Genomic DNA, 27,679 nt, shown 5'->3' on the forward strand with positions numbered 1-27,679 from the left:
ATTGGAATGAGGCCCCCAGGAGCTCCTTGGAAATGGAATCTCAACCCACAGGCTGAAGGAGATTCAACACCACTGCTCCAGAGGGCCAGGACCCTTTCAGGAATAATCCAGGATGGGGCATTAGGGTTGCTGGGGCAGGGGGGGTTGCTCAAAATCAGACTGGGAACTGCCCAGTTTTGGCTGATTCCTCCTTTCCCAGCAACCTGTGTCCTATCGCACTGTTTAGGAGGAAACTCGACCTGCTAGAGAGGCTACTTGGCAGGTGCATGGCACTACAGCATGAAAAGGGTGGTTGGGAAAGGAAATCATTTCTTTCATTTTCCGCATCAAAAAGCCCATACTATTTATTTTTATTTTATAGGTTATAAACAAAGTTTGAGTAACCGCAAATCGGGAATTAAGGTATGCATTTTCCCCTGGATCTCCACTCCCCACTTTCCTTTCCTTTTGCTACTCCCTTTTCCTCTCTCCACTCCCTTTTCCTACAGAACAGGTAGGCCACCCCCACCGTCCCCAAATGGTACCTTCCAGAAGTGTTGGACTCAGAGCTGGCACTTCCATGAGGCAGGGTGCAGAGTCCTCGCCTCAGACAGCAGAGGAGTGTCAACTGCTGGAGTAAGCACCCTGTGTGGAGAACCAGCCAGGCCAAAATGGCTGTCCTGAGGAGGCGGGGTCCCCCTTCAACATCAGGCCTTGCCTGTACTGCAGGCAGCCTTCTGGGACAGCTCTCCTCTGCAGCAGCCACTGGGTCCTCTGTTAAGCCAGGGCTAACAAAGCCTGGCTGGCTGCTGTAGAGGAAATGTGCTGGAGGACAAGGAGGCCACGTGCAATGTAGCATTAAGAATGGAAGGGCGAGGCTGCAGAAACGAAGCAAGCAGAACATTAGGCAGGGTGGAGAGATCAGAAAAGGAACAAAGGCTTTTAGTGAAATGGGCTAAAGGGCTGAGCAAATGGAGGAGTTAAAAGATTAATCGGATGGAAGTGCCTGGAACTGGTGAGAGATCAGAGATAAGATTGGCTTGGGGTGGACCCATTTGGTGCAGGGACACGATGACTGAGGTGATAGGACGTGTTAAGCTCCCCTCCCCGAGGGAAGGCTTAGCCTGTTGCCTGAACTTCCTGAGACTCCTGGGCAGGGCTTTATAACCCACTCCAAGGTTCCTAGGTGTAGTCTTCCTGCTGCAGCTAAGCCTGTTGTCAGAGCCTGGGCAACATGGCCATGAGTCCTCAAATTATGGCCTGCCATGCTGATTTATCCTGCCCACCTCAGAGCTTTTGGACTCTCTCGGAGATCGTTTTCTCCAAGCAAGTCCAAAAGCTATGCGTGATCACGGGCGCGCTCAGGGGGAAGATGGGTGCGATCGCAGGTGTGCTTGTGCAGGGAAAGTGGGTGCGATCGTGGCCATCCCCCCCCCCCCGAGAGCACCCATGATCGCACCATTCTCCCCCCACCCCGGTCCGGTCCCCCAACAGTCTGAGGGACGGTGAACTGCCCCCCGTTTAATAAGTTTGAGGACCCCTGCACTAAGCCATGGGCAGTTTAGAGGGCCGCTTTGCCAGCGCGGCCCAACCAGAGTGGCTGCTCTCACCGACGGCTGTGCCACAGTCCTGAGGCGTCTCTTGGGCACTGCTGTCTGAGGCTCCCTGCCCTTCTGCTGGTCGAAAGGGTTGCAGCCATGACCATGCAGGAGGTGGGGGCATGCCCTGGTCCCCCACCGCCTTCAGAGGTGGCAGCCGAGTGTTGGGCACCTTGTCTACCACCCCGGCTGGCCGCTCTTGAGGAAGGCAAGCAGAGCAGCTAGGCCTCCCATGGCCTGTTTCTCCCCTTCCCTGCTGGGGAGAGGAGGCCACGTGGCAGGGGTCTCCTCTTTCATTGCCAGGTGGAGGTGCAGCTCAGCTGATTCGCACCTCTGCCAGGTGAAGAGGGCACCCCGTCATTCTTGGCTGCCACCGCCACCACAAAAGCTGCTCCTGCCTTCCCGCTGTTGGGCAGAGCTGCTGCTTGACCCCTCTCCACCACCTCCGCAGCAGGAAGCATTGCAGCAGTAGCAGGAGTGGGGGAATGTGCCTCCCTGCAGGGATTCCTGGGGAGGAAGCCCCGCAGAGCAGCTCCTGCCCTGCTGGATGCCCCACCCTTCTCTGGGTGAGGGCAAGGGGAGTGAGTGCCTTGCCAGCCAGGTGGGGCAGGTGCACCTGTCCCTGCTCCACATCTGGTTTGCTCCATAGGAGGCAGTGGGGAGAGGAGGCGCTTTCCTCCCCATTGCTCAGCAGCGGTACTGATCAGTTGAGCAGCGGTGGCACCGAGGCCACGGTGGAGGGGATGACTGCTATGGTATTTGGCTTCCTTGAGTGGATTCCAAGGACCACCTGGCTCTTCTCTCCCCTTCTCTCCACTCAGTGCTCCCACAGTATCCCTGGGGTATTCACAGGAGGACTGAGCAGTGGGGTGGGAAATTAACATTCCCAAAGGGCTTAGGGTATTGTGTGAACACACCCAATGGATCAGCTTTCCTCTCCTCCGATGATCTCAGGTGTTTCCCCAGAAGCAGTGTTTTCTCTTCAAGGTGCTTTGTGGGTGTGACATTACCCGTATCTGTCTATAGCATCTAGTTTAGCCCCCAGGTTATGGAAGAAATGTGGAAAGACAAGTTGCCAGGATCAAGCAACACTGTGCAGATCCAGCAGGACTATTGAGGAAACATTATAAAACAATGTTTTTTTTTTTTGATTAACACAAAGAAGCAAAGGAAGTTTGTCCTATGTGGCTGGATTTATTTAATTTTTTGGATCAAATAGGGTTAAACTGCATTTTCAGCCCACACTGAAACAAGCATTGTTAGCAAAGTAGACAATAGTTTGTTCCCTCAGAAGCTGTGCAATTCTTGTTGCTACATGCCATCAAGTTCTCTCTGACTTACGGGGACCCTATGAATGAATGAGGTCCCATGAGTGTCCTCCAAAAGGTCTTGCCCTTGAGAGCCTTGACCAGCACTTGTAAGCTCAAGGCTTTGGCTTCTCCTACAGATTCATTTCATAGAGGGTCCTCATCCTCCTCTTCTTCCTTCCACTTGCTCTAGCATGAGTGTCTTCTCCTCTCAGTCTTGCTTTCTCACGATGTGCCCAAAGTACAATCAATTTAGTTTTGTCATTTTTGCTTCTGGCTTGATTTGATCTAGGATCCACTTGTTCATCTTTCTGTCAGTCCAATGTATTTGCAAAGCTGCCCTCCAGCACCATGTTTCATATGCATCAATTTTCTTCTTCCTTTGAGTTTTCTTCTCTGTCTGGGTTTTGCACTAACTCGCAGTGATCAGAAGAAGAACAGTGTGGATAATCTTGGCCTTGGTCTTCAGTGAAATGTCCTTTCCCTTGATGATCAGCTATATTTCCTTCATTGTTGCCCTTTCAGGTCTCAGTCTTCTTTGAATATTTTGGCTGAAGTCTCCCTTTCAATTGATGACTCAGCCAAGCTATGTGAAATCTTTCACAATTTCAGGCTCTTCTTTGTTGATCTGAAAGTTCTGTAATTCTTCTGTAGTCAGGATCTATGTTTTCTTAATGCTCAGCTGCACTTTCTTCTTTCACTTTCATCAGAAGTCATTTCAAGTCATTGCTGCCTTCAGACAGTAATATGGTATCATCTGCATACCTTAAATTATTGATGCATCTTCCACCAATTTTAATTCCTTCTTCCTCTAATTCTAATCCACCTTTCCTTATGATATATTTTGTGTACAGATGGAACAGATGAAGAGATAAAATGCACCTTTGTCTGAAGCCTTTGCCTATAGGAAACCATTCCGTTTCTCCATATTTTGTAAAAAAAGTAACTTCTTGTCTGTGATACATGTTACACATCAGGATAATCAAGTGCTGAGTCACACCAATTTCTTTCAGGACCACTCATAGTTTCTTGTGATCCCCACAATCAAAGGTTTTGCTGTAGTCAATAAAGTACAGACTGATCTTCTTCTGAAGATATTTGCTGTGCTCCAGTAGCCAACAATTATTTGCAATATGATCTCACACGATTCTTCCTTTTCAGAAGCCAGCTTGAATGTCAGGCATTTGTCACTGAACATGTGTAATTTTCTTTGCTGAAACACTTTGAGCATCACTTTGCTTGCATGTAATATTAGCGCACTGGTGCTATAGTTGCTGCACTCTTGCTTCTCCTTTCTTGGGAAATGGAATGTATATTGAACATTTCCAGTCTGTGGGCCATGGTTTTTTTTTCCATATCGATTGACATTGTCTTGTTAGAATCTGGACCAATTCAGTTTCTGCAGCTTGGGATAGTTCTGTTGGTATTCAATCTACTCTAGGAGGGGTGCTTTATTTCTTCCAAGTGCTTTCAGAGCAGCTTTCACATCAGTTTCTTGCATCGCAGGTTCTTCTCAGGATTTCACCTCAGATAAGTCTGTCATCCTTTCATCTCTCTTGTATAGTTTTTCTGAATATTGTTTCCACCATCTCTTTATTTTATCCTGATCGGATAGTATGTTTCCCTGTTAGCCTTTCAGCATTTCTAATCTAATTCCCCTTTGATTTTTTGAATCTTCTGGATGATTTTGCTGTTTTCCTCTAGTTCTTTGCACTGGCCATTGTAATAATTCTTTTTGTCTCTGACTTAGATTTCCTACCCAGACTAGCCCAAGACATTTTGCTGCCCGAGGAACACAGAAACGCACTTGCCTACTCCAACTCCATAGGGCCCAAGCCTGGAAGAATTGTTTTGGCACCCTGAACAGAAAATCCCACACCCACTTCTCCAGTTTCTGGCTGTAGAAATACAGTAACAACAATTCATGGATTTCAGCAGGATGTCCAGGTGTCACCTTCTTCCATTTGAGACCGTTCTGAATTTTCCCATTTTTTGTCCTTTTGGCTTCCCTACACACCCACACACCCACACACCATGTGTTAAGGTGGAGAACAGGCAGAATAGCTCCATTCAGCCTTCTGAGGGGTAGCAGTTGGCGTATTCCACCTGGAAGCACCCCAAGAGAAGCACTGCCTGGTTGAGGGGGGCCCTGCTCTCCCATGCTCTTAACCCCTGCACCACACTGGCACATGCGTCTGCAGCTAGGTCTAAGTCTCCCTTGTAATGCTTGGTAAAAGAAATGCGTGATGTGGCATGATGGCATTCTTTGGTGGGTTGGGTTAGGACTTTTCTGGGGATGGTGGGCTGCATTACACTGGAAAGACTGCTCTTGTAGTCTAGGCGTCCTGTTGGGCAGAGTGTTTCTTCTGCATTTCTCGCGTGGGAGCTGTGGACCTAAGTCCCCTTTAGCATTTTTGGTCACTAAGACAGCAGTGCCAGCTATCACCAGTTGGAGGCCTGGCCCGTGTCATTCATGCTCTGATATATTCCAGAACATCCGAGCACTCTAATGTGCTCTGCCTGGAGCTGCTTTTGAAAACTGTTTGCAAACTGCAGGTATTGCTGGATGTGGCAGGTGTGAATAATTTCCCATATTTTACCCAATGCAAAAAGGCTTCACTGGTCACCTATTTGTTTTTGAGGCTCATTCATCATGTGGTTCTTGACTTTTAAAGCCCTGAACTGCTTGGATCTCAATTATATCAGGAAACATTTTCCTGTATGAGCCATCCCACCACTACCAGTATTTGAGAGCTTCTGTAAGGGCCGTTGATATAATTGTGACTGCCACATTCCTGAGGAAATAGCCTGCACCTCATCCTCACGACAGTGCTCTCTGCTATATACTGAAGACTCAGTGGCCCAGGTTCATAGCACTGGTTGGAGTGTGTGTGGAAAAAAAAAATGTGTGGGCGGAGCCAGTTTTGTTGGTCTTTTCATTCTAATCGTGTTCTCTCCCTTCTCCTCAAAACAAAAATTAGACCATTGTTTTCTGTATTTTTCCTTGCCCCTGCACCCAGAATTTCCACAGGCTCATTGTGGATGTTATCTTGATGATCAAAGTATGCAAGTGTTTCCGACATGGACTGAAGGGATTCTCTGGATTTCAGCTGATACGGAAAGACTGTCGTGAGGAGTTTGAGGTAGCAAAAACTAACTAAAAGTAGCTTTTGGTGTATTATCATAATTAATACTTTTTATGTTTAACAAAACAATTAAGTTGCCTGAGATTTTAGAGGACAAACTGCAAGTATCTTGCAAGTACACTTGTGCAAGTATTTCCATCTTGGCACGTGATGGAAAATGTGTAGCCCTCCAGCTGTTTTGACCTATAACTCTGGTAAGCCGCAACCAGCATGGCCAATGGTCAGGGATCATGGGAGTTGTAGGCCAAACATCTGAAAGAGCACAAATGGCCCATAGAAAGCTGCCTTTTACTGAGTCAGACCCTTGGTCCAAATAGCCTGGTATGAATGACACTGACTGGCAGCAATGGCTTTTCGGGTTTAATGCAGGATTTTTCATCTGCTTGCAGAGCACATACTCTACCTCACATGGTGGCTCTTCCTCTTTCTCGCTCAGCTCTGCCCTCACTCCACCTGGCCCCACTGCTAGTATCCACCCATATCTTTCAGGGGATGTCTGCCTTCGAGTTTGCTAGTGCCCCGTGCTCCCCCAGTGTGCGTCCACAGCTCTTCTCAGAAACACACACAACTTGAGACCACCGTGGCAAGCATGCAGTGGGCAGCTGTGATAGAAAAGGAATCCAAACGGCAAAAGTTTGAAGGCTGTTCCCATGTAGGAATACAACTGTGGCACATCAGCCCTGGGGTAGCCTAGCTATCATCTAGGGTATGGTTGAGGGCAGGCTAAAACTGTGGCCGACTATTCTACATGCATTAGCAAAAAGATCCACTTAATTATTGTCCACATATTTCATATGTTGCAGGCTAAGTGGGATTTCTGTTCTGTTTGCTGATTGGTTGTTGTTCCCCAGTCACATATTAATTAAACATACAGTAAAATGATGCTATCTTTCTCATCCCCGGGAGCCATTTTTAGTCAATGAATATATCTATTTCAATATGGTCTCAGATATCCAATGTAATATTTATTTTGGTGCCAAGTCTCCTCATTGCACCTCAACACATAGATGTACATGCGTATTTCCTGTCCATTCATAGTTCTTGGCTACAAATCTTTAAAGGATCATTATACCTTTTATATGCAAAATCAAAGTCTTTCAAAGAAACATGATTAAAAGGGGTTGTACCCAGTATTAGTCCTACCCAGAGTAGACCTACTGAACTAAATGGAAAAAGATTAAAATTGGATGAAACCCAAAGTATGCCCATAGAGTTTTTTTTTTAAAGTATTCTTTTTGCAAAATTCCTAATGAAATTATTTTCCATTTAATGCTTAATTTTTAGGACAAGACAACTGCCAATACTGTGTTTGACCGGCATGAGTTCAGTGTTTCGAAGGTCTGGACAAATTTCATTTTTTTCTTGCACTCAGACAGAAAAATACCCAGAGACAGAGTGAGGTGTGGGATGAGTTTGTTTGTTTGTTTGTTTATAACATTTATATGCCATCCTTCACTATCGCATCTCAGGACAGCTTACAAGATTAAAACCAATAGTCATAAAAACAATCAATAAACCAGTACAATAAAATTACTATAAACCAATACAGATAAATCAAATCAAAAGTGACTGTGAACCACTAAAAATGCTAATGTTTAAAACAACAATTAAATAGAAAGGTTTTGGCCTGGCACTGAAAAGAGTATCAACTTGGCACCAGGCGTACCTCTTTGAGGTGTACATTCCAGAGTCTGGGCACCACAGCAGAGAAGGCCCTACTCCGAGTTGATGACCTTTTTACCTCTCTTAGAGAGGGTTCCCAGGGCAGGGCTTCTCCCGCAGATCTTAAGGGGCGTGAGGGCGTATAAGGAAGGAGGCGTTGCTTCAGGTATCCTGGTCCCAAGCCGTTCAGGGCTTTATAGGTCAAAAACAGCACCTTGAATTGGGCCCGGACTTCAACTGGAAGCCAGTGGAGCTGGCAGAGGACTGGCGTTATGTGAGAGTAACAGCTGGTCCCTGTCAGCAGCCTGGCAGCTCTATTCTGTACCAGGTCAGTATCCGGACTGTTTTCAAGGGCTGTTGTTCAAGGGTAGCCCCCACGTAGAGTTGTAGTTTAGTGTTTGCCACAACAGAACCAGGCAAACATTTTGGGCCATGGGCACCTTTGACAATTTGTGGAATTGCCCTGGCTACCATAGGAGACATGGCAAAGAACAAACAAGCTGCCCAAATGACAGAGTACAAGGCCTGGGTGAAATTGGGGACCCCAGTGCACTAAGCTATTTCTTTGAGCCCCCCTGTTTTCAGCACCAACAGAATTGCACAATAATTCCAGCTGCAGGTAAAAATATGTGTGTTTGCTTTGTTTTAAAGTGGGAGGGGTAGGGCACTGTAAGAGGCAGCAAGAAAGGTGTCCAGAAGTATGCAGAGGCTCACGGGCTCCATGCTGCCTGTTCCTGGCCTACAGGTGATGGGAGAAAGCAAACGTCCCTAAGACCCGTCTCAGCACCCCACTGAATGTATAGCCAAATGACAAAAGAACTTTAGGGTAGAATCCCAAGTGCATTTAATCATAAAGTCCTAAAGCTCCCAGCATTCCTCACTCAGCCACGCTGGCTGAGGAATATTGGGTGTTGTAGTTTGTCAAGACTACAATGGAATGTAATGGTTGCTCGTTAGATGGAGGGCTCTGATTTTGGGAAACCTCTGTCTGTTCTAAGCTCTGCTGGCAAGAGCCAGGCAGGGTTGGAGAAAGCCCAGTGGCATTTTTGTTTCTGGTTCTTTCTTTCTGCTATTTTGAGCTAGACAGGGTCCTGGGAGAGGGGACCAGAATAGAGAGGCTTGTGAATCCACTGGATCTGCAGCGCCTCCCCTCCTACCCACTGTGATCACCTTAAATTCATGGGGGAGCATGGTCATTTTGTGAGGGAAGGGGTGGCATGAACTGGGACACTGAATTGTTGGGAACCACCCAAACATTTTTGACTACTGGGCAGTACAGAAACAAGCTAAAACATAACAATTCCACATAGACGCTGTACACAAAATGGCCATAATTTCCATTATTGTGTGTATTATACTTTTGCCATGGCAGAAAATGCAGCCATGGAATTGTGGCTCCAACTGTGGGATGATCATACAGAGGCATGTGAAGAATTTTAGCTCACCCTGAAATAAAAGGGAGGAAATTTGGATCTGCCTCTTTTCCAAATCAAGAGAGAAATAGTCCTATTCACTCTGCTGGGAGCATGGAAAAATCATCTCTGACCTCCATCCATATTTCACGTTCCTGTTGGAATAGTTAGTGGCATGCAAATATAAAAATAATAAATAAAATACAATTGCTTAACTTAGAAGACACTTGAAATCTTCTCCAGGATCATTTTCCTTTTAGAGCAATCCAAATAACAAAGAAGCCACCAGCATGGAGGACTGACCTTGAAGTAAAACACTTACGAAACCGCTTGCAGCTCCTGGAAAGCTTCCGACAATATAGCCCAACCCTGCAAAACCTTCTGGCCAGAGTGGTCCGCTTTGAACGGTAATCTGGAGGGCAGGAAGGCAGCTCTGCAGCTGTCCAAAATGTTTCTGTAATGTTTCTTTAATATGCTATACCAGCCTGGTTGGCTGGGGCATGCTGGGAATGCAACACAGCTGGCGGGCACCCAGTTGGAGAAGGCTCACCATCTTAAATCCCTATTCACGTCTCTTAATTTACTGGAATTCCCCAAGAGATGGCCTTGGAGTGGGAGCCCCTGTGGCAGGTCCCGTGTGCCGTGCTGCTGTGACGACCAAGACAGCTCTCAGGAGGAAGGGGCTGCTGGCATTGCTCCAGCACCGCCTGTGTGTGGCCGGAGACAGTATGGCGACTCTTCAGCACAGCTGGACAAGGTGACCTCTGTCATGGAGCTCCGGATGGCCTGAAGGTCTGATCCTGCCTGATCTTGGACGCTAAGCAGGGTCAGGCCTGGTGGAAATCTGGGTGGGAAGCTTGAGCGCTGTACTTAGCAGGCGACTGGGCCTGATGGCCTGCGAGGCCCCTTCCAACTGCAAGGTTCTGTGATAACATAACCGTTGCTCCGGACCTGGTGCTTTAGTCTGCGCAATCTGTTCCTGGGAGAAGCTGCTGGGCAGATTATTATTTATTATTATTATTATTATTATTATTATTATTATTATTACATTTTTATACTGCCCATAGCCAAAGCTCTCTAGGCAGTTGACAGCAATAATCATAGAATCATACACTCAAGTCACCCATCCCACTTCTGCCCAGGCCTGACCCTGCTTAGCTTCCAAGATTAGGCAGGATCAGGCACTTCAGGCTACATGGAAGCTATTACTCTCCTTGCTGCTTGGTTGAAGTCCCTCCATGCCATCTGCCTCCGATCATTTGGCCCTTTGTTTACCCGTGCAAGACCTGGACCCCTCTGTTGGCTCCCAGGCCCACCTTTTTGCCTGTGCCTGTCCCATTGCATGTCTCACCACACAGCTGCAAGATCCCTGATCCGTCTGTGTGTGTTGACCCTGCGATTCCTTGCTGGCACAGGATGAGATGCCGAAGAACAAAGTGTGAAAACCACATAGGCTTCTTTGCAACTCATGTCAATAAACTGCATGATGCACTGCCTTTCTTTCAATAATAAAGGTTAAATGAAAATATAGTTAAAATGGTCATATTACTAATAGATTAAAATGCAAATAAAAACATGGCAGTAACAGAATGGAAACAGCATCCAAGGCAACAGGTCCACCTACAGTCAAAGGCCAGCTCAAACACAAAGGCAGAAGAACAGTGGCAAGGGAGCCAATTTCATCTCCTCTGGCAGGGCGTTTCCTCCTCTGGGAGCAGCCCTCAAGAAAGCCCTCTCTTGCCTTGTCAGCAAAGCCGTCCCTGAAAGCAGGAGACGCCTCCCCAGAGATCGTACAACCCAGGCAAACGCGCGTGGCAACAGGGAGTTTTCCAGCTCGCCAGTCCCATGCAGTATGGGGCTTAAGAGGGTCGATTAACCAGCACTTTGAATTGCGCCTGGAGACAGGCTGGTAGCCAGTAACATTGTTGTCTCAAGGCAGGCAGATCCAGATGGGAACTTTCCATAGTTGCTCTTTCAAAGGCTGGGGGAGGAAGGTGGAATGTGACAGGGTGGGCTCTTTCTGCTTTTTTAAGGTACCCAAGAAATGGGCTCTTCTAGTACAGGAGGATGAGCAGACCATGACCGAGGCACTACAGCAAGAGAGTTGGCTCAAATATATGAAAGGGGTGTTGACGAAGCAACTCGTTTAATGGGGTGCCCACTCTCAGGCAGTAGCGAGCTGCAGGGGTGCTCCACAGGGGAAGTCAGGCCATCTGCCAAACCAGGGGGTCTACGTGCTGCTCCATCAAACCAATCTTGAGCTGGCAAAGAGTCTTCCAGTCCGGGTCCATTTCTGCTAGTTTTTGATGTTATCCAATTTTCTTTTTTTCAGGTTTGGGCGCAGGAGGGTTATCATCAGGAAGGGGCAATGGGGGGACAGTTTTTATTTCATCAATTTTGGTACAGTCGGTATCACCGATGATGACGATGGCAGCAGTGCCTTTGTAGAAGCATCTCCAACTGTGCTTCGGAGCGGGGCTTCTTTTGGAGTAAGTATTACCAACAAGACGTGTGCCACCGTTCATAATTAAGTGCTTATTCTTACATCAACACTCAGTTCTGGAGTGCACTTCTCATTAGCAAAACATTAGTAATTACCATTACTTATGCTGCACACCCAAAAATTACTATCACTGCTGTTGGAAGTTAAATGTTAAGGATAGGGAACTTGTGCCCCCTACCCTAGAAATCATCCCATCATACCATTGACAAGACCAGCGGGGTTGCTGGGAAATGGAGTCCAACAACATCTGGCCACAGATTCTACACCACTCTCATAGATAAAATCTGTGTAGTTCTTTTGTCCAAGTCAGCCTGAAAATGTAAATTGGAGATCAGGGATGCCCTGCATCTGGTTTCTCAAATCCTCCCTGTCCTTATGATGGAGACCAGCAGCATATTTTGTGACACTAACAGGTTCCCCTGCAAGGAGTCAAGTGCAAAATAAAATTGGAAGCATCTCACGCAGGAGTGGACATGTGAGCCTAGGTGTGGTCTCCACTATCCTCTGCTACGCCCTAAATGTTTAAGAATGTTTTAAAAAATAAAATATTATACAGTATAAAATTAAATATAAAATATAAATTAAATTCCGTGGTGCTTACAGAGCTGTATAAAGAGTTCTTTTTAGCACAGAAACAAACTAAATGTAATCCTTGCATGGTGTGGAGTAGTTTGTTACCAAATTTCAAGGGCAAAACTTCATTTGTTTGTTTGTTTTCTTTAAAAAAAAATGGGGCGTGGGAGAGTGAACTATGGGCAACAGTCCCTGGTGGAAGGACGTCTGGGAAATGCAAAAATGGCTTCCGGATGTTCCGTAGCTGCCCATTCCTGTTCTAATTGTTTATACACAGCCATGAATTACTATGTATTAATTATATCAAGTGGCATACCAAATTCAAAATAGAGAAGTAACATTAAAGTATGCAACTTGCCTATTTCTTACAACAAAATTCTCCTTTCCAAACAAGTAAACTGTGGGTCAAGTTTTCTGCTGTTAAAATCTAGTAGCACTGCTTAGGAGATCAGTGAAAATTTCTTGGGTGCTGAAGTTGGCTTCTGAACTGCCAGTTGCTTATCCTTGCTGTAAATTAAAAGAAAATTATTCCAGGCATTGCAGATTCTTTCTTGGTCTGCTGATGCTACTGCTTTGATTTCACCATGTGGCCTGAATCTAGCAAACATTGCTCACTGGTAGATCTCTCATCTCAAGCAAGATGATTAAACTACTTCCATAACAAATAATACACTGGACCTATGTTTATTCTGGGCCTAGGAAGACTCTAGACCAAGGTAATCTGCACTGCTCACCATGAGAAGCTGAATTCTGCAACATGCAACAATTGGGAGAAATTATGTTGCGATGTAGTATTGTGCATAATCAATCTCTGCTCATCCTGGGAAAGGGCATTAAAACTGACTGTGGTCCTTTGCATGCAGAAGGTCCCAGGTTGATCCCTAACCCCAGCTGGAAGCCTGGAAGGCAAATGCACACACTTAAAAACCTCGGCAGTCTCCTTAATTGAGCTATGGGCCAATATTTAATCCCTTTTCCAGCAATATGAGCGCTCAAAAAGGCCTGGGAGAACCTGTGCCTTAGGGTGCAGTTTAGTTGCTAACCCACATTCAGAGAGATAAATGTTGAACATTACTTGCTCAGGTTATCAGATGTTGGGACGCTACATGGCTTTCAGAGTATTGGTGCCTACTCTTTAGAACTCCAACCCTACTTCCCAATCCTTGGGCCATTTGCCACCTCCAGGAAGAAAAAGGGGAAACAACACCACAAAAGTTTAGCATTTCACCCACCCTTTCCTCAGTCATGGAGCTCATCTGGAGATTTTGGGTCAGTTTCTGACTCCAACCCTACCCTATCTCACAGGGTTGTTGTGAGAATAAAATGAAGATAAGAACCCTCAGGCTCTTTGGAGAAAGGTGGGACATAAATATAACAAACAAATATAACAAACATACATACATAAAGGCAGAATATGAGACGGTTTTAAAGAAAGGAATGAGTAGGGGAGATATTTAACGCAAAGGAAGGAAAAGAGAATTCAGATTTCATTGCACGAGTAGCATAGTATAAACATTTACTTTAAGGCCATTACAACAGTAGCATTATCATTGCTACGCTATTACCTTTGGCTCTTCAAAGTAGTTGTGCAGTAAGTTCTAACTGTAACAGTATTATTTCAAAATAATAAAATGTTGTTATGTTTCATGGTTTTAGAAAATCAACAAATAGAGAAGAGGTTTTTAATCCCCACCTCCCACGCCTGGTTTTGATTCTTTTTCCCCACCCCAGCATTTGGGCCATTCATGGTGCTGTGCCCCATTGTTGGCTTTTAAGGGTCGCTGACCCTGTGATATCAACAGGTCCTGCCTTGTGACATCAATGGGCCACATCAGAGGGGCTGCTGCTGATCCGGCCCCCCGAGTTGTGCTGAGAGGGGGTCTGGAATTATCTAGCATGGCTTGCACACTCGTGATGCTGTAGGCCTCTGAAGACTGGCCAGGGGGATCCACTGGGGGAAGTGTGTGCAGGACGTCCAAATCCACCAATGCAGGAGTGGCTTGAGGGATGGACAACTTGTGGCTTTTGGGATGCTTTGGCCTCCATTGCCCCTTATCCTTGGCTGTGCTGGCTAGGAACTCTGGGAGCTGCAGGCTGAAATGTCTGGAAGGCCCCAAGTTGCCGACCTTGGGTTATAGAGCCAAACAATCTTATACAGCCAAATTATACTTGGCTGTATAATGCATGTCTGGAACTTCCAAAGGAACTTTTTCAAAAAGAAGCTGCAAAGAGGCTCTGATTTGGGTTGGGCCTGGGCTGTGGGGTGCTGGATTCCAATCATTTGCTGCTATCCCAGTTTTCTGGGTTGAATCACCCTCTGAAGTTACTATTAGCCATTGAGGGTTCTGTCATAATGGCACAATTTTCTTTGATTTTATTAGAAACATGTAAAAATAGAAAAGATATCCTTACAACTTATTGTTACTTGCATGCTCCTAAAGGAGCTATACACATTAAAGATTTCTTTGAGTGCCTGGATGTTTTCCATCTTCATAGTTAACAAAACTTTCAGAACAAGGATTTATATTAAGGTTATGGTGCAAGGTAAGAAGGTTGGGCACCCTCCCCTTTGCATGCCAGCCCCAATCTAAATCACTCCTCAGCTACTTTTTGAAGAAAATTGTGTTAAAAGTTTCAGTGGCAGAACTCCAATATCATGTATAGTTTGCACCTTAGCTTTTATGTAGCATTGCTCAGTTGGACAGGGAAAGGAAAAGCTTGTGGAGATGTCCTTGTGGGCCTTTAATAGAGGACCAATTTGCAAACGTGATGAGGTAAAGCTCATCATGGCAGAAAACAGAACATTTCTACCTCATTCTTGCAGATTAAACTACAAAAGATGGTTCAAAAGCTGGCAATTCTCCTGTCTCTTGAGCAACTCTGAGCAATGCTTAATCTGTTAAAAGGGAGGACATGTGCCTGCATCTGCTGAGAGCTGTGTGTTTTATTAATATTGCTCCAGATGTTCTCAAGCCCATGACCAGATTAAGCCCTGTTTCAATTCATTAATCTCTTCTTCTAAAATGTTTGCCTGGGGCTCACCACAGTATGCTGAAATATTTCACAGTAATTCCACAGGTACCAAGGCATTTTAGGGCACTGCCAGGGATAATGCCCCTGGCTGGCAGTGACTGACTGAACTTCCCCAAGGTCACTTGAGGGCGTGTATGAGAGCAGAAGAATGTGTGGCTGCTGTCAGCTGCCCATTCCTGGTGAACTGGTTATTGGCATGAGTTATTGGCATGACATATGTATGCATATGCATTAATTGTTTATTAATGCTATTAGGCTGAGTTACAAATCTTGTTATGGCATGTATTTTTCTGTAGTATATCTGTTCTATTTGTATATTTATAATAAACCTTGGAAAAGGAAAAAAATCTGAAAGATAATAGGGTAGATAGATCTGTGCAGGAATCAGGACTGATTTTATATAATCTCTCATATCTTTGTGCATGCTCTTTCATATCTTCTGCATGCTAACAGGAACTTGCCCTTTTACAAGGAAAAAGGAGAATTGCTACCGTTGTTTGTATGGAGGAAACAGAACTGCTAGTGGTGGATAAAAAGGATTTTTTTGCCTATAAATTAGACAAGGAGCTTCATCGAGAATTCAGACATCGATATGAATTTTTCAGGTAAGTTTTTCTCTCATAATCCTCTTCATCAGCTTCTTGCATTGCTTATCTGCCTGTTCCCAGAGGAGTAGCTACTTTAGTCTCTTGTGGAGTAAAGAGCAAGGAGTCTTAAGGCAACCAAAGGCAAACAGATTAATGCTTGCACCAGCTTTTCTAGATGCTCTCTACTTCATCAGCGGCATGAAGTGGTCACCTGCCAAATTTATACAGATAATGCGTGTGTGTGGAGGAAGGAACTCACTTGCAAGAAGTCCAGACAATGATGTTAACAAAGAATCTTCTAGCACCTAAAAGACTATCAAATTAATTTATTTTGGCATAAACTTTAATGGACACTGTAAGTGGCACAAAGTCTTTTTGCTCTGGAAATCCTTACAGGGAAGACAGCAGGCCTGTCTGCATGTTAACAGCAGCGTTTAGCAGCGAATCACAAGAGAGGAAGTTTAAACCTTCCCCTTCCCACTTGTTATGCGAATTTAGCTCCCCATGGAGGGGCTGAAGAAACGGGGGGGGGGGGGACACCCTCCATACCATTGGTATGGTCTCCATCAGGGCATGAACACTGACTTGCACAAAAGACAAAGGATCAGCGGCACACCTGGGTGGCCAGTTGTCCTCTATTATGCAGGACAGGCCTTTGTTTGCTGGCATGTAATATATTTGCATTTAAAGACCCTAAGAACCTGTAGTCCATTCATGGTTCACACCTGGACAGCAGCCTGATAGAGCAGGAGCACTGATGCGTTGTACGTCTATAGAAATTATGAACATCTTGTCCAATTTTGCCTCTATACATACCAATGAACTTATGAGAAGTTTATGCAATTCAGTATCCTGCTTGTGGGCATGTCTTCTGTTGTGATGCTTTATAGTGTTACAGGGGTATTTATTGTGGAGTGTGACCGGAAGTATTCTGGGGCAATGAAGAGGTCCACAGCTGTGATTTCTGCCTCATGGGCTTGGTGCTCCAGGCTATGCTGGGCAAACAGAAGAGGAGGCAGGGAATGACCAGACTTGGTGACCAGCTCCAGGCCTGCCAAGGGTCGGTTCAGCCACCCACTTGCCCTGCCCACAACTCCCTTTCACTTTGGATTTGACTATCCTCTGAAATAGGATTTTAGTGAAATGGAAGAGCACCTTGACAGGCAAGCCTTCCATTGCATTTCAGCTAACAGATAAAAAGGCCCTGTGCACCCCTTCTGTTTTCAGAGCACTGGACCTTTTCAAAACCTTGTCGGATGGTTCCATAGAGGCACTAGCCAATATCTGCAAAGTGGAGAGGTTCCACTACGGGCAGGTGATTGCCAGCGACCTTGCAGAATCTGCCACTGCTATATTTGTTACAAAGGTGAGATCAGGTTGCAGGTAAACATTCATAATAAGAATTCACAGTTCACATGGGGGAGCCACTATCAGAGTGTTGGTTTGAGACCTGTGTGATCTGGGTTCTGGTCTCCACAAAGCACACTTGGAGACTGAGGAGCAGGCTCTCAGCCTAACCTACCTCACAGGGTTGTTGTGAGGGGAAAATGAGGAGGGGGCTTGTGTAAATGGAGGGGCTGCTTTGAGTTCCATTCAACAGAAAAAAGAGGGGGATATAAATGGGATCACTTATTTTAAAAATAATTTAATAACATGCTTTGCTTCTTCCTGTAGATGGAGTTTTCACTGAAGGCCTTTTCAGGCCCTTTTCATTGGGCAATTAGAGTACTGGAAACTTACGGAGCCTTTGAAAAAAAATATTAAAAAAAAAATCTTTCACACTGAGCAGTTGCCAGAACACACGGTGCCCTAAAAGCAACATCTGCCCAAACCTCCAAAATCTACCTGTTCCCTAAGCCCCAGTACAAACATGATCTAGGTAGCAACACCCCTGGTTGCCTCCATGATGGCCAGTCTTGGAATTTACCGTTTTCTGTTTGATGGCATCTTCTTTTTAAAGAGTTGTCTAATTCAAGTCCAATTTAAAACTCAAAAAGTTTTCTTCACAATAGTGAGATGTATTGCATTTGTAGGTACATTGTGATTCTTAATTCTAAATTTGCATGCACAGCTATATATTGTAATGTGCTATTTTATGCAAATCTGCATCCTGTTTTCTCCACTTTTCTGCCGATACATAAGTGTCCACTCTATTGTGAATTAGGCTAAGGTGGCACTCAGCACTGTTGGATACTCATGCCCTGCCCATCACTTACTGCAGATGTTGCAAGTGGAAAATGACACTATGGGCCAAGCAACATCTGACTTTGAGAATGTGGCTAGTTAATATTTCTGTCCTGTTGCTGTTGTCACATGTTGTCAGGTCCTCTCTCACTTATGGTGACTCTATGCGTGAATTCCCCCCAGAATGCCCTGTTGTTGACAGCCCTGCAGGCTGTGGTCCCTTTATGGAATTCATCAATTTCGTAGTTAGTCATCTTCTGCCTTCGATTTTCCCTACCATGTCTGTCTTCCCCAGTGAGTCTTGCCTTCTCATTTTGTGACTGAACTGCTTTCGTCAATTTAGCTATCACGGAAAGTTCTGGCTTGATATGATCTAGGATTCACTCAGTCATCTTTCTCAGTCCAGCCTATTTACAAAGCTCCCCTCCAGCACCATGTTTTGAATGCATCAACTTTCTTCCTGTGAGTTTTCTTCTCTGTCCAGCTTTCAGACCAGCTCACAGTGATCAGAAATGTGTATGATCTTGGCCTTGGCCTCCAGTGAAAAGCCCTTACACTTGATGAGGTTCTATATTTCCTCCATTACTGCCCTTCCAAGTCTCAGTCTTCTTCGAATTTCTTGGCTGCACTCTCTTTCAGTTGATTACTGAGCCAGGGTATGTGAAATCTTTCACAATTTCAATTTCTTCATGGTTAACAGCGAAGTTCTGCGATTCTTCTGTGGTTATGATTTTTGTTTTCCTAATATTCAGCTGCTGTCCTGCTTTTGCACTGCCTTCTTTCACTTTCATCAGGAGCCATTTCAATTCATTGTTGCTTCCTGCCAGTTCAGATGTGGGACACACCTGTGATTTTCTTTGCTAAAAAACAATATATATTTTTAATGAATCGCTTTTTCGTTATGACAATTGCAGGTCTGAAGGGGCAGCCTGGATCATGAACACAGAGCAAAGGCTTAATGCCCCCAACACCCATGCGGGGGTCTGGGCAGGGGCTGCATTTACATAGAATAAGGTGGAAAGGCATAGCCACTAGCTACATTTTCAGAGTAATGTATCACATATACACAGTACTGTAGCATACTGAATTAACTTCATTCCTCCTTATTTGGTAGCAGATTGCTTGGCATCTATACTTTCCCAACTTTATTTAGAAGCCAGAACAGAATGGGAAGCAAGAAACATGCAGGGAAACAAAGGAAGGGTTGTATTCATTTTGGGAACAGATTAATTTAATTTTGTATAAGCCAGGAGTTAAGAATAAGTGAAACTTTTGTCTTCTTATCAGAGTCACAGGGACAGTAAATCTGAAGGCCACTCGCATTTCACAGAAGCTCTCAGAGTCCATATTTAAGCGGTGGGCAGGGCTGAAGGCAAAATGCAGTGCAGGGGGACAGCAAATTTGTTCATTTATTTATTTAGAATTTTTGTATGCCATCCCATCGCTTATAGCCTCAGGACGGTTCACATAAATAAATAAACATAATGCAAATACAATTAAAACCCAGAAACACCCTGGCTGCACAATTAGCTTAAAGTTCTTATTGCCATTACTAAGCCTTAGGAGAGGTATTTCACCCGATTAGAATGGAGAAAAAACTGCACAACATCCAAGAAAGCACCAAACAGTTCATGATCTGAGGATAGGAAAAAGAATTAGGGCCATTTGGGGAACAGCAGAAGCCTACGTTGGGCCATGAGAAGGGCCAGGTTTGGTTCCTGGGCCTGAGGTTCTGTATCCTAGTCCCAAACATTCACTTTTATTTGTTTTGTAAAGCAAGTCTCTCTAATGATATTGTCCTGTGAGCTACACACTTGCTTGGAAGCCAAAACTTGAAGGCTTCCAAGATCCCTTTCTGTACTCAGCTGGAGCCAGCAGGTTGGAAGGAACTGCAGCAGCAATCTTTGCCTCCCTGAGTTTTCACTATATGGGCTTCCTATTCTGTCTGCCTAAGGTATGTGGAGGCTGGAAGAGGCTCGGGATAAATCATGTCCTAGGCTCTCTGGTTTCCTCTCCTCCGTTTCCACGAAACCTCTCTTTACACTCTCTCCGAGGTTCATTTCTGACCTTGGAGAGACAGCCATTGCAGTTCTGTGCACACTGGCTGCCCCTCCCAAGGTCACGGCACAGTCCCCACCCTTGGCAGGGGGAATTAAGCCCTCCTCTTGCCCTGGGATGCTTGCCCAGGTATCACAGGATTGCTTTCTAAGCCTTTTATTGACAGATGTAAGAGGAAGTATGCAAGCGCTATGTTTACCAAGTGTCCACTCACTGTTTTGGCCAGTGAGTGCTAAGGGGCTGGTATTACTGACAAGCCCACAGGCAATTGTTTTAAAATGCTATTTAACCATCTGACAAATCATTGCTTAATTTTAAAAGCTGCCTGCTTTCAGAGACTTATTGTCTTATATTGATCCTTACCACTCCCATCTCTTGGGCCCCTCACCGCAAAATGTCTGGCCATGGGCCCACAGGATCCAGACAACTGCTTTTTGTTCTTGCTTTGTTTCAACAGGGCATTACAGAGGTGTTGCGACTGGTTGACCTCACCACTTGTCCCTCTTATCATATGTGGCTCTTGAAACAACGGTGCCTTCGCAAACGCAAACCACAGGAGGAAAAGCGCTCTTTGGCGGCTGGTATGTTGGAGTTTGACTTTTGCACCATTTAGCATCTAGCTAATTTTCAGTCCAAGTCTTTATAGGAAGTGGTTGCTGTGCTGGAGGAAGACAAGTGCCTAACAAAGGCAAAATGATGGTGCTTATTGTCACCTGTTTTGCTTTATGTAACCATTTCACACATAAATCACCCATTTCTTTCATCGTGGAATTCATTCAGTTTGTCAGGCACATCAAGAGAAAAAAGGGTGAGCCATGGTAACCATGCAGGGTGGCTTGTCATGATGTGTGAACCCAGACTTTCAGGGGTAAGAAAAATGATGGAAGATGCTATAAGAAAATATGGAAGCATTACAAACAGAAGGCCAGCTGACATCTGAAAGCCTTGTAAAGTTTTATGGATGGGACATAATCATGGGTAATTAAATTATTAACCTGCAGTTTGCTAGGATTCAATGCTGCCACTCTTTTCAATATACAACTTCCAGTCAGCCCATCAGAGGTATTCTGTAATGTGTGAACCCAGCTGCTATGGGTTATTTGTAGGTTAAACAACCCTAAGGTAATCTACATATACTTCTTAGATGAATTATAGGCATAACTGTCAGGATTCACATGTCACAGAATAATTCCAATTGAGTTCTGGAAGGCTGTGTTTTCAAAATGACAGCAATGCACACCAGACATATGTCATGGCAAATCATAGGTCAGTTCATGAAACCATGATTTGCTACCATTACATGCTAACAAAATTATTTTGTTGTTTTGATTTGCAGTATTGTTCCTTTCCTTTTTGGGAAAAACTTTTAAAAGCATTTTAAATTTTGAATGTTTAAACTTTACATAAGAATACAGAGTGAAGAACTGAAATTTATATCCCTTGCCCATCCTGTCTTTCAACATGAGTGATATAGCCTCAATGTGTTTTTCACACCTAACATGGCTATTGTTGCTTCGGTGGCTTTGTAGTGTTAATAGGAAGCCTGTATTGGTTATAAAGTTCATTTGCAAAACAAATTCCACCTTGTATTCTGCTTTCAACATCACATAAATATTGGACCAGAAATGCAAAGCTTCATGTATGAAATCATGAAAGTAAAAAAATTCCAGAGATAAGAACTGAATACAAGCCTATTCTTTAAAATCATAAAATAATAGAAGAGTAGAGTTGGAAGGGGTCAGAAGGCCATTGGGTCCAACCCCCTGCTCAGTGAAAGATTCTCAGTTAAACCATCCCTCTCAGATGGCTGTCCATCTGTTTAATAATATATAGATAGCTAAAGACAAGTGAGACCCTGCCTTTTTAGAATATCTAATTTCAAGGATATTTTTCTCTTACTGTCTCTGTGGAGAGATCACATGTGTAGACAGGTTCAAAAGCACCATGTGGAACTCTTACTCCGGGCAGAAACTGAATCGCTTGAAAGACTATTATGTTCAACAGGAAGAGGAAATATATGAAGACTGGAAAACACGAAGTTCTTTCTTCAACAAAAGCCATAAAAGTGTCGTGATAAAGGTGGACATGGGTCAGAAGAGGTGAAAAGAGGATCTTAGCTTGCTTTTGAGTGTCTTCCAAAACATCTTTGGTAATGGGGAGGGGGAGAGTTGCAGCTTGGAAACCCAGTCCCTCCTCTTAAACTTCTGCTTGTTAAGTTCTTCATAATGTAACAATTTATGTGAGTAGCCAGGAGGCATTGCTCTTTCCAAATGACTGAGAATCAAATTGGGCTAGCCTTAGTCCTGAGAAGTAATAAGTAGGTGAGTGCAGTACTGCAATGGTACCAGTTTCAGGTCTCACCACATCTAAGGCCTGGCTCCTGACAGGTTGCCTCAAATTTGAGTGTGACATGGATAAAGCAGTGGTCATATGGGTCAGTGATGTGATCCTGCACAAGTTAGAGGTCAGAAATTGGTAGTCTTAAGGAGGGAGACACAGGCCTGGTTTTGCATAAGTTGTTTAAAACTCATAGTGTGTTACAATACCTAACTCAGCAGTCTAACACTTGAATCACTGCAGAGTTACAATTCTATCAGCAGAGACTAGAATCAGGATAAAGTATTTTTCTATTATATTGCATGTATGAAGTGGTTTGTCTAGTGACAGAGTATTTGCATTACCTGGAAATACACCTCAAGTGATCACCTTTAATAATTTTTGTATTTGATTTCCTTTTTCACTCACTATTTACACTTCTTTTTCTCTATACTGCCAGACATATACTGTATATAACCACTACATTCTCTGAAATACTCCTTGCATCTTCCTATTGGCTATACTCTCCAAAAACCTATGCCAGAACGAATTAGTTAGTCCTTAAAGTGTCACAAAATGTTTCAGTGAGACAGGTCTTCATTGGCTTGGGAAATCAGCAGATCAGGTTGTGGCGTCACCTGGCAGCTTCTGCATTGCTCCCAAGGAGTATCCATGCTGTGGAGAGCTTGCATGCTGGTAGAGGAAGAAGTGGTGATTTAAGACCCCTCTCAGTGCGTTGCCATTCCTTCCATTCCTTTTCATCACTCCACCCGCTCCCCAGGGTCCTGTGCTAAGTGTTACCATGGAGCACATATGGATAGACAAAACACAGCAAAAATAGATCTTGGTGTGATTTTCTGTTGTACACACACACACTCCCAAGCTTTGGTAAAATGTCACACCAAGAATGTTTTCTGTGTTTTATCCATGTCCACATGTATAGTGATAATTCAGGAATGGAAAGCCATGATCCGATGGTGGCACAGGGCTCTGGACAACATTTGCAAGGAAAAACCCCAAACAACCATTCCTAAGGATTCCTATGGCAGCTCTTTCATGTCAGAAATAAGAACAATTAACTCAAAAAAATCAGGATGAAGAATTTTGGGAATATCCTTACTTGTCAGCCATAGTTGCTAAAATGTCTTCAGTCTGTCTTTCGTCCATCCTTCCTTCCATCTGTCCTTCCTTCCTTCTTTCTGATTCCTTCTTTCTGATTCCTTCTGTCCCTTTCTCTCCCTCCCTTCTTGACTGCCAGGGAGGGACAGATTTCTCCTATTAGAAGTCAGAACTGATTGCTTGCAGAAACTTTTCAAAGTAGGCTGCAGGGGATTTGCAATCCTAGGCCCAAGTCACTCACCGTAGGATTAGAGGTGAATGACTTGGTCAGAACTGGGCTGGATGTCAGGTCTGGATCAGGAAAATAAGGAAGGGCCAGATGATCTGTGTGGCCAAACGGTGAGAAGGGTTGCTTATATGGGGAAACTGAGAGCAATCACAGAGTCACCTATGGACCACCTATGGGTTCCTTAGGTCACCTGGCCCAGCTCTGGTCATTCCAGCAAAAGCATAACTGCAACCCAGCAGAGATCAGGCCTAAACCATGTCTCCAGGTCCAACAAGAAGTCACATTTATCCAAGGTTTTTAAGCATGTGTTTACAACTAGCCCTTTCTTTCATAAAATGCAGCCATGGGGAGCACCGACAACAAATAGCACTTTTGAGATCAAATAGTGGGGAGGGAAATTGTCCAGAAGGGAAAGGGTTAACTTTCATCTTTCCCAAGATGTGAACCTTGGTTAGATGGGAGGCTCCCAAAGACAGTGGATGAACACCAGATTTATAGCATGTCCTTAAAATAATATCTAGATTTGCTTTCCCAACCTATACCAGTCCATCTCCAGGAATCCTCCACTATGCTGGCTGGAGGATTCTGGTCATTTGACCAGTCTAAATTTTACATGGGAAGGATGCCTTCTGGCTGCAGGGCAGAAGAAAGGGTTGTCAGCTAACCCTACAGCCTGGAGAGAGCCGGGTATCTCCTGAGCCAATCAGACTACAACTGGAGGGACCCCAAGTAGGAGAAAGAAGATCTAGCTGGATCCTGAAGGTTAGCCTGGGGCAGAAGGCAGCTGGGCCCTGAGGGAGGCACCAGCAAGTTTTAGGATCATAGGTTTAAGAAGCTTTATGAGACAAGGAAAGGAATGCTAGAGCCTGCCCCCCAGAGCAGCACTGGACAGCATGCTGCCCTCCAAATCTTCTTGCCTACAACTCCCGTACTAGATGGCTCTACTGAAAGAATGAGGACATTATTGCGGCTCAGCAGGTAGGGGAGTGAACTTTCTGGGTGTCCAAAAGCCAGGATGGTTTCCTGGGAGGCATGCAAAGACCCAGTGTCCTTCCTTTTGTGAGGAAGAACCCCAGGGGTTATTATTTTCCCAAGTATATTCCACAGATAAGAGTTACTTTTGCCTGAGAAACCCAAAAATTCAGACTCAGACCTTAGGATTGCCCTCACATTCAGTGACCTTGCTCTTTCCACAGGGCTTCTGGTTACATGACTTTAGGGCAGAGGTACACAACTTATCCCCTCACAATGGCTATGTTGGCTATGGCAGGGCTGCAGGTGAGGGGGGTGTCCACTTTCTTTAGCTTCTTTGTTCCCTGCATACACATGTCATCATTGTATTCCATTGTATTCTGGGGGTTTGTTTCTTCCCAAGCATCCTCTAATCAAACATGAGGCACCTTGGCTGGACCAGGACCCTGGGAATTGATACAACTCCCATCAGCCATAGCCAACATGGCCATTTTTGAGGGTACAAGTCATGCACCCCTGCCCACAAGTTATGTAACGAAAAAGTGCTGTGGCAAGAGCAAGGCCACTGAAAGTGAGGGCAATCCTAAAGTCTGAGAGGGACAGTCATTGCAGCAAAGGCCTGTTCATTCTGAATTATCACTGGGAAAAGTGTGATGTCCGATGCTTATTTTGTCCTTAGTGGAAAACATACGTAGTTTGCATTCGGGGACCAGGTGCAACACTAAATTGATCATGGCAAATTTTTAGTTACAAATTCTCTTTTTTTTGGAAACTTCTAGTGTTTTCTGTGAGCAACAGGAAGAAGAGCCAGAGATTATTCAAAATGTTGTCTCAGGTGTGTGTGGGAAACATTTAGCATACACCACTTCCTATGGAAATGTACCAAGTTCGGTGGCTGCAGCTGTATATATCAGGGTGGATGAACTCCGTAAAGGGGAATACACTGTGAGTCTATACTTCTTTAAGGTGCTGTTCTTGGTAGTTTTATTCTGCTCCCAGATTGAATTCATCTTCATTTGTTTTAACTGTATTTTGTTCTATATGTTAGCCACTTTGCAGGCCCTTTTGAGGGACAGATGTTGGTTAGAAGAACACAGGAAGCTGGCCTACTTCATTCAGCTTCTGGAACAGGGCCCTACAGAATAGTTCTAGGGTTGGTGTCCTCTTCTTGCCCTTCTAACCTCAGGGCTCCTCCTGTTCCTCCTTCAAACTCTCTGCTGTTGCTGGCTTTTGGTTGGAGCTCCATGTATCAGGTTACAGGGCTTGTCTGCCCATTCCCAAGGAGAGATACTGTCTTTCAGTTGAAAATCTGACCACTTATTGAAGTGATCTAGAATGCTCCTGGCAATAGACAATCACAATCCTCACAATCTCCTTGCCCCATCCTTTTGGATACATTCCTTGGCTAGAAACAGAAAATGTCTGGCATTCAGCTGTAGGTCCATATGGAACGATAGGCTGAGCTCTCTGCTGCCCAGACTGGATTAATGCGGACTCCACAAACATGGTGCATTGAAGGGCTTCAGGTGACAGAAATAAGTCTTCTTCTTAGATAAGTCTGCAAGATGAGCGTACCATGATCATGGTAAGCCAAGGGGCTGAGATCATCCGTCTGCGAAAAGACAAGATTGAGGAGTGCGCTGATGATGCCACAGTGATGAAATTAAGTAATATGCAGATCCAATATCCCAGGTAGGCATGACCCAATTAAGGGGAGTGATGGTGGTGGGGTCACTTTACTGGGCTTAGTGGGGGAAAGTCCATTATATCATGATGGAATACTGCAGCTACACTTTAGACCCTGCTTTCCTTATACAGATGCAAGGAAAGAATGTTTCAGTCTTGTGAGATCTTGTGGAGCCAATCAGAAATGGGAATAAAAAAGAGGCGAACAAACAACATGAAGGAGAGTCAGCTGCTGACCCAGACCTTTCTCTAGGAGGCTGGGGGAGAGAGCACACATGCACTGGAATCTCTAGGACTTATAACCTCATACAGAGAGGGGTGTCACCTTACCTAGACTTGTAACAGCTAGATCTGGCAACCTGATGTGCTCCAGATATTTGGACACAATCCCTTTCCATTGACCATGGTGTTTGGCCCTGATGGGCGCTACAGTCTGAAACATCTGGAGGGGCTACTTGTATTCTTGATTAATCTAAAGAACCAGTTTCTGGTTTCAACAGTACTTTTATTTTCTCCTCTCTGGGTGATAGTTCTGTCTAATTTTCAAAAGAGATCTGGAGGTATTTTGGAGAGTGAAAATGAAGGAGGAGATGTAAACTGCCTTGAGCCCTTTGTAGGAAAAAGGCAGGATATAAATCCAAAAATAAAAATAAATAAATAAATAAAATGTCCCTGTTGGAACAAGATAAGCCTACCCTTTCTCTTAATGTTGGTTTCATATTTCAGTGATGATGAGCTGTGTCAGATCTTCCTCAGGCAGAACTCATGGGAGATGTTTAAGAAAGATCTCCTGAACCTTGTGATGCAGCCCAAGCTGGTGAAGATGGTTCATCCTCCGCATCCGTGCCCCACAGAGGAAATATACACCTCTTGGCACATGAATCAAGCAGGTATCTTGGACCTTTCTGATCTGTATTATGGAAAACCAGTTCCACCACAGAAAGGCAAGTACATTCCAGTCCAGCCAAAACAGACAAAAAGGGCCCTCCCAGACATTCAGCCACGACTGATTCATGGCATCACTGTAATGCGTCCCAATCTGGATGGTGCATTTTAGTGCATCCCAAAGCTTTATGTTCATAGGTTAGCAGCAGCAAAAGGCAACTCTAAGTGGAAAAGAAGTGATATCGGCAACATGTATATGACTGTGCAATACATGCATCTTCATTGTTGTTGTTGTTATTATTAAAATACAGCCTTTGTCTTTTATCAAAAAGGAAAGCCATAGTCCTCTCTTTTTACAATAGATTTGTGTTGCAAATTCCAAACCTGGTAAATTCACTTTCTTTCAATATTGTCATAGAGATTTTTTTCC

General features: G+C 44.6%; 1 protein-coding gene across 1 annotated transcript; it reads left to right on the forward strand.

Annotated features, from left to right (window-relative positions):
* The first annotated feature begins 1,676 nt into the window (after window positions 1-1,676).
* On the forward strand, window positions 1,677-27,679 carry CNBD2 (cyclic nucleotide binding domain containing 2). The gene is made up of 13 exons (XM_044432150.1): window positions 1,677-1,785; window positions 4,326-4,374; window positions 5,916-6,027; window positions 7,315-7,368; window positions 9,348-9,511; window positions 11,437-11,593; window positions 15,667-15,818; window positions 17,028-17,166; window positions 20,500-20,623; window positions 21,955-22,141; window positions 25,458-25,623; window positions 26,231-26,370; window positions 27,091-27,679. The coding sequence occupies exons 1-13, from the start codon at window positions 1,677-1,679 to the stop codon at window positions 27,419-27,421; spliced, it is 1,884 nt and encodes a 627-aa protein (XP_044288085.1). The 3' UTR covers window positions 27,422-27,679.

This window comes from Varanus komodoensis, unplaced genomic scaffold (genome assembly GCF_004798865.1).
Source record: "Varanus komodoensis strain SLA01 unplaced genomic scaffold, ASM479886v1 scaffold23, whole genome shotgun sequence".
In the NCBI taxonomy this organism is placed as follows: domain Eukaryota; kingdom Metazoa; phylum Chordata; class Lepidosauria; order Squamata; family Varanidae; genus Varanus; species Varanus komodoensis.

What these genes read in the sequence shown, in the direction of transcription:
- CNBD2 (XM_044432150.1), top strand. Translation starts at nt 1,677, where the DNA reads ATGACCATGCAGGAGGTGGGGGCATGCCCTGGTCCCCCACCGCCTTCA. An exon ending in GCTGGCCGCTCTTGAGGAAG is followed by an intron (nt 1,786 to 4,325) that starts GCAAGCAGAGCA and finishes AATCTACTCTAG; the next exon opens with GAGGGGTGCTTTATTTCTTC. An exon ending in GTGGACATGGGTCAGAAGAG is followed by an intron (nt 22,142 to 25,457) that starts GTGAAAAGAGGA and finishes GGAAACTTCTAG; the next exon opens with TGTTTTCTGTGAGCAACAGG.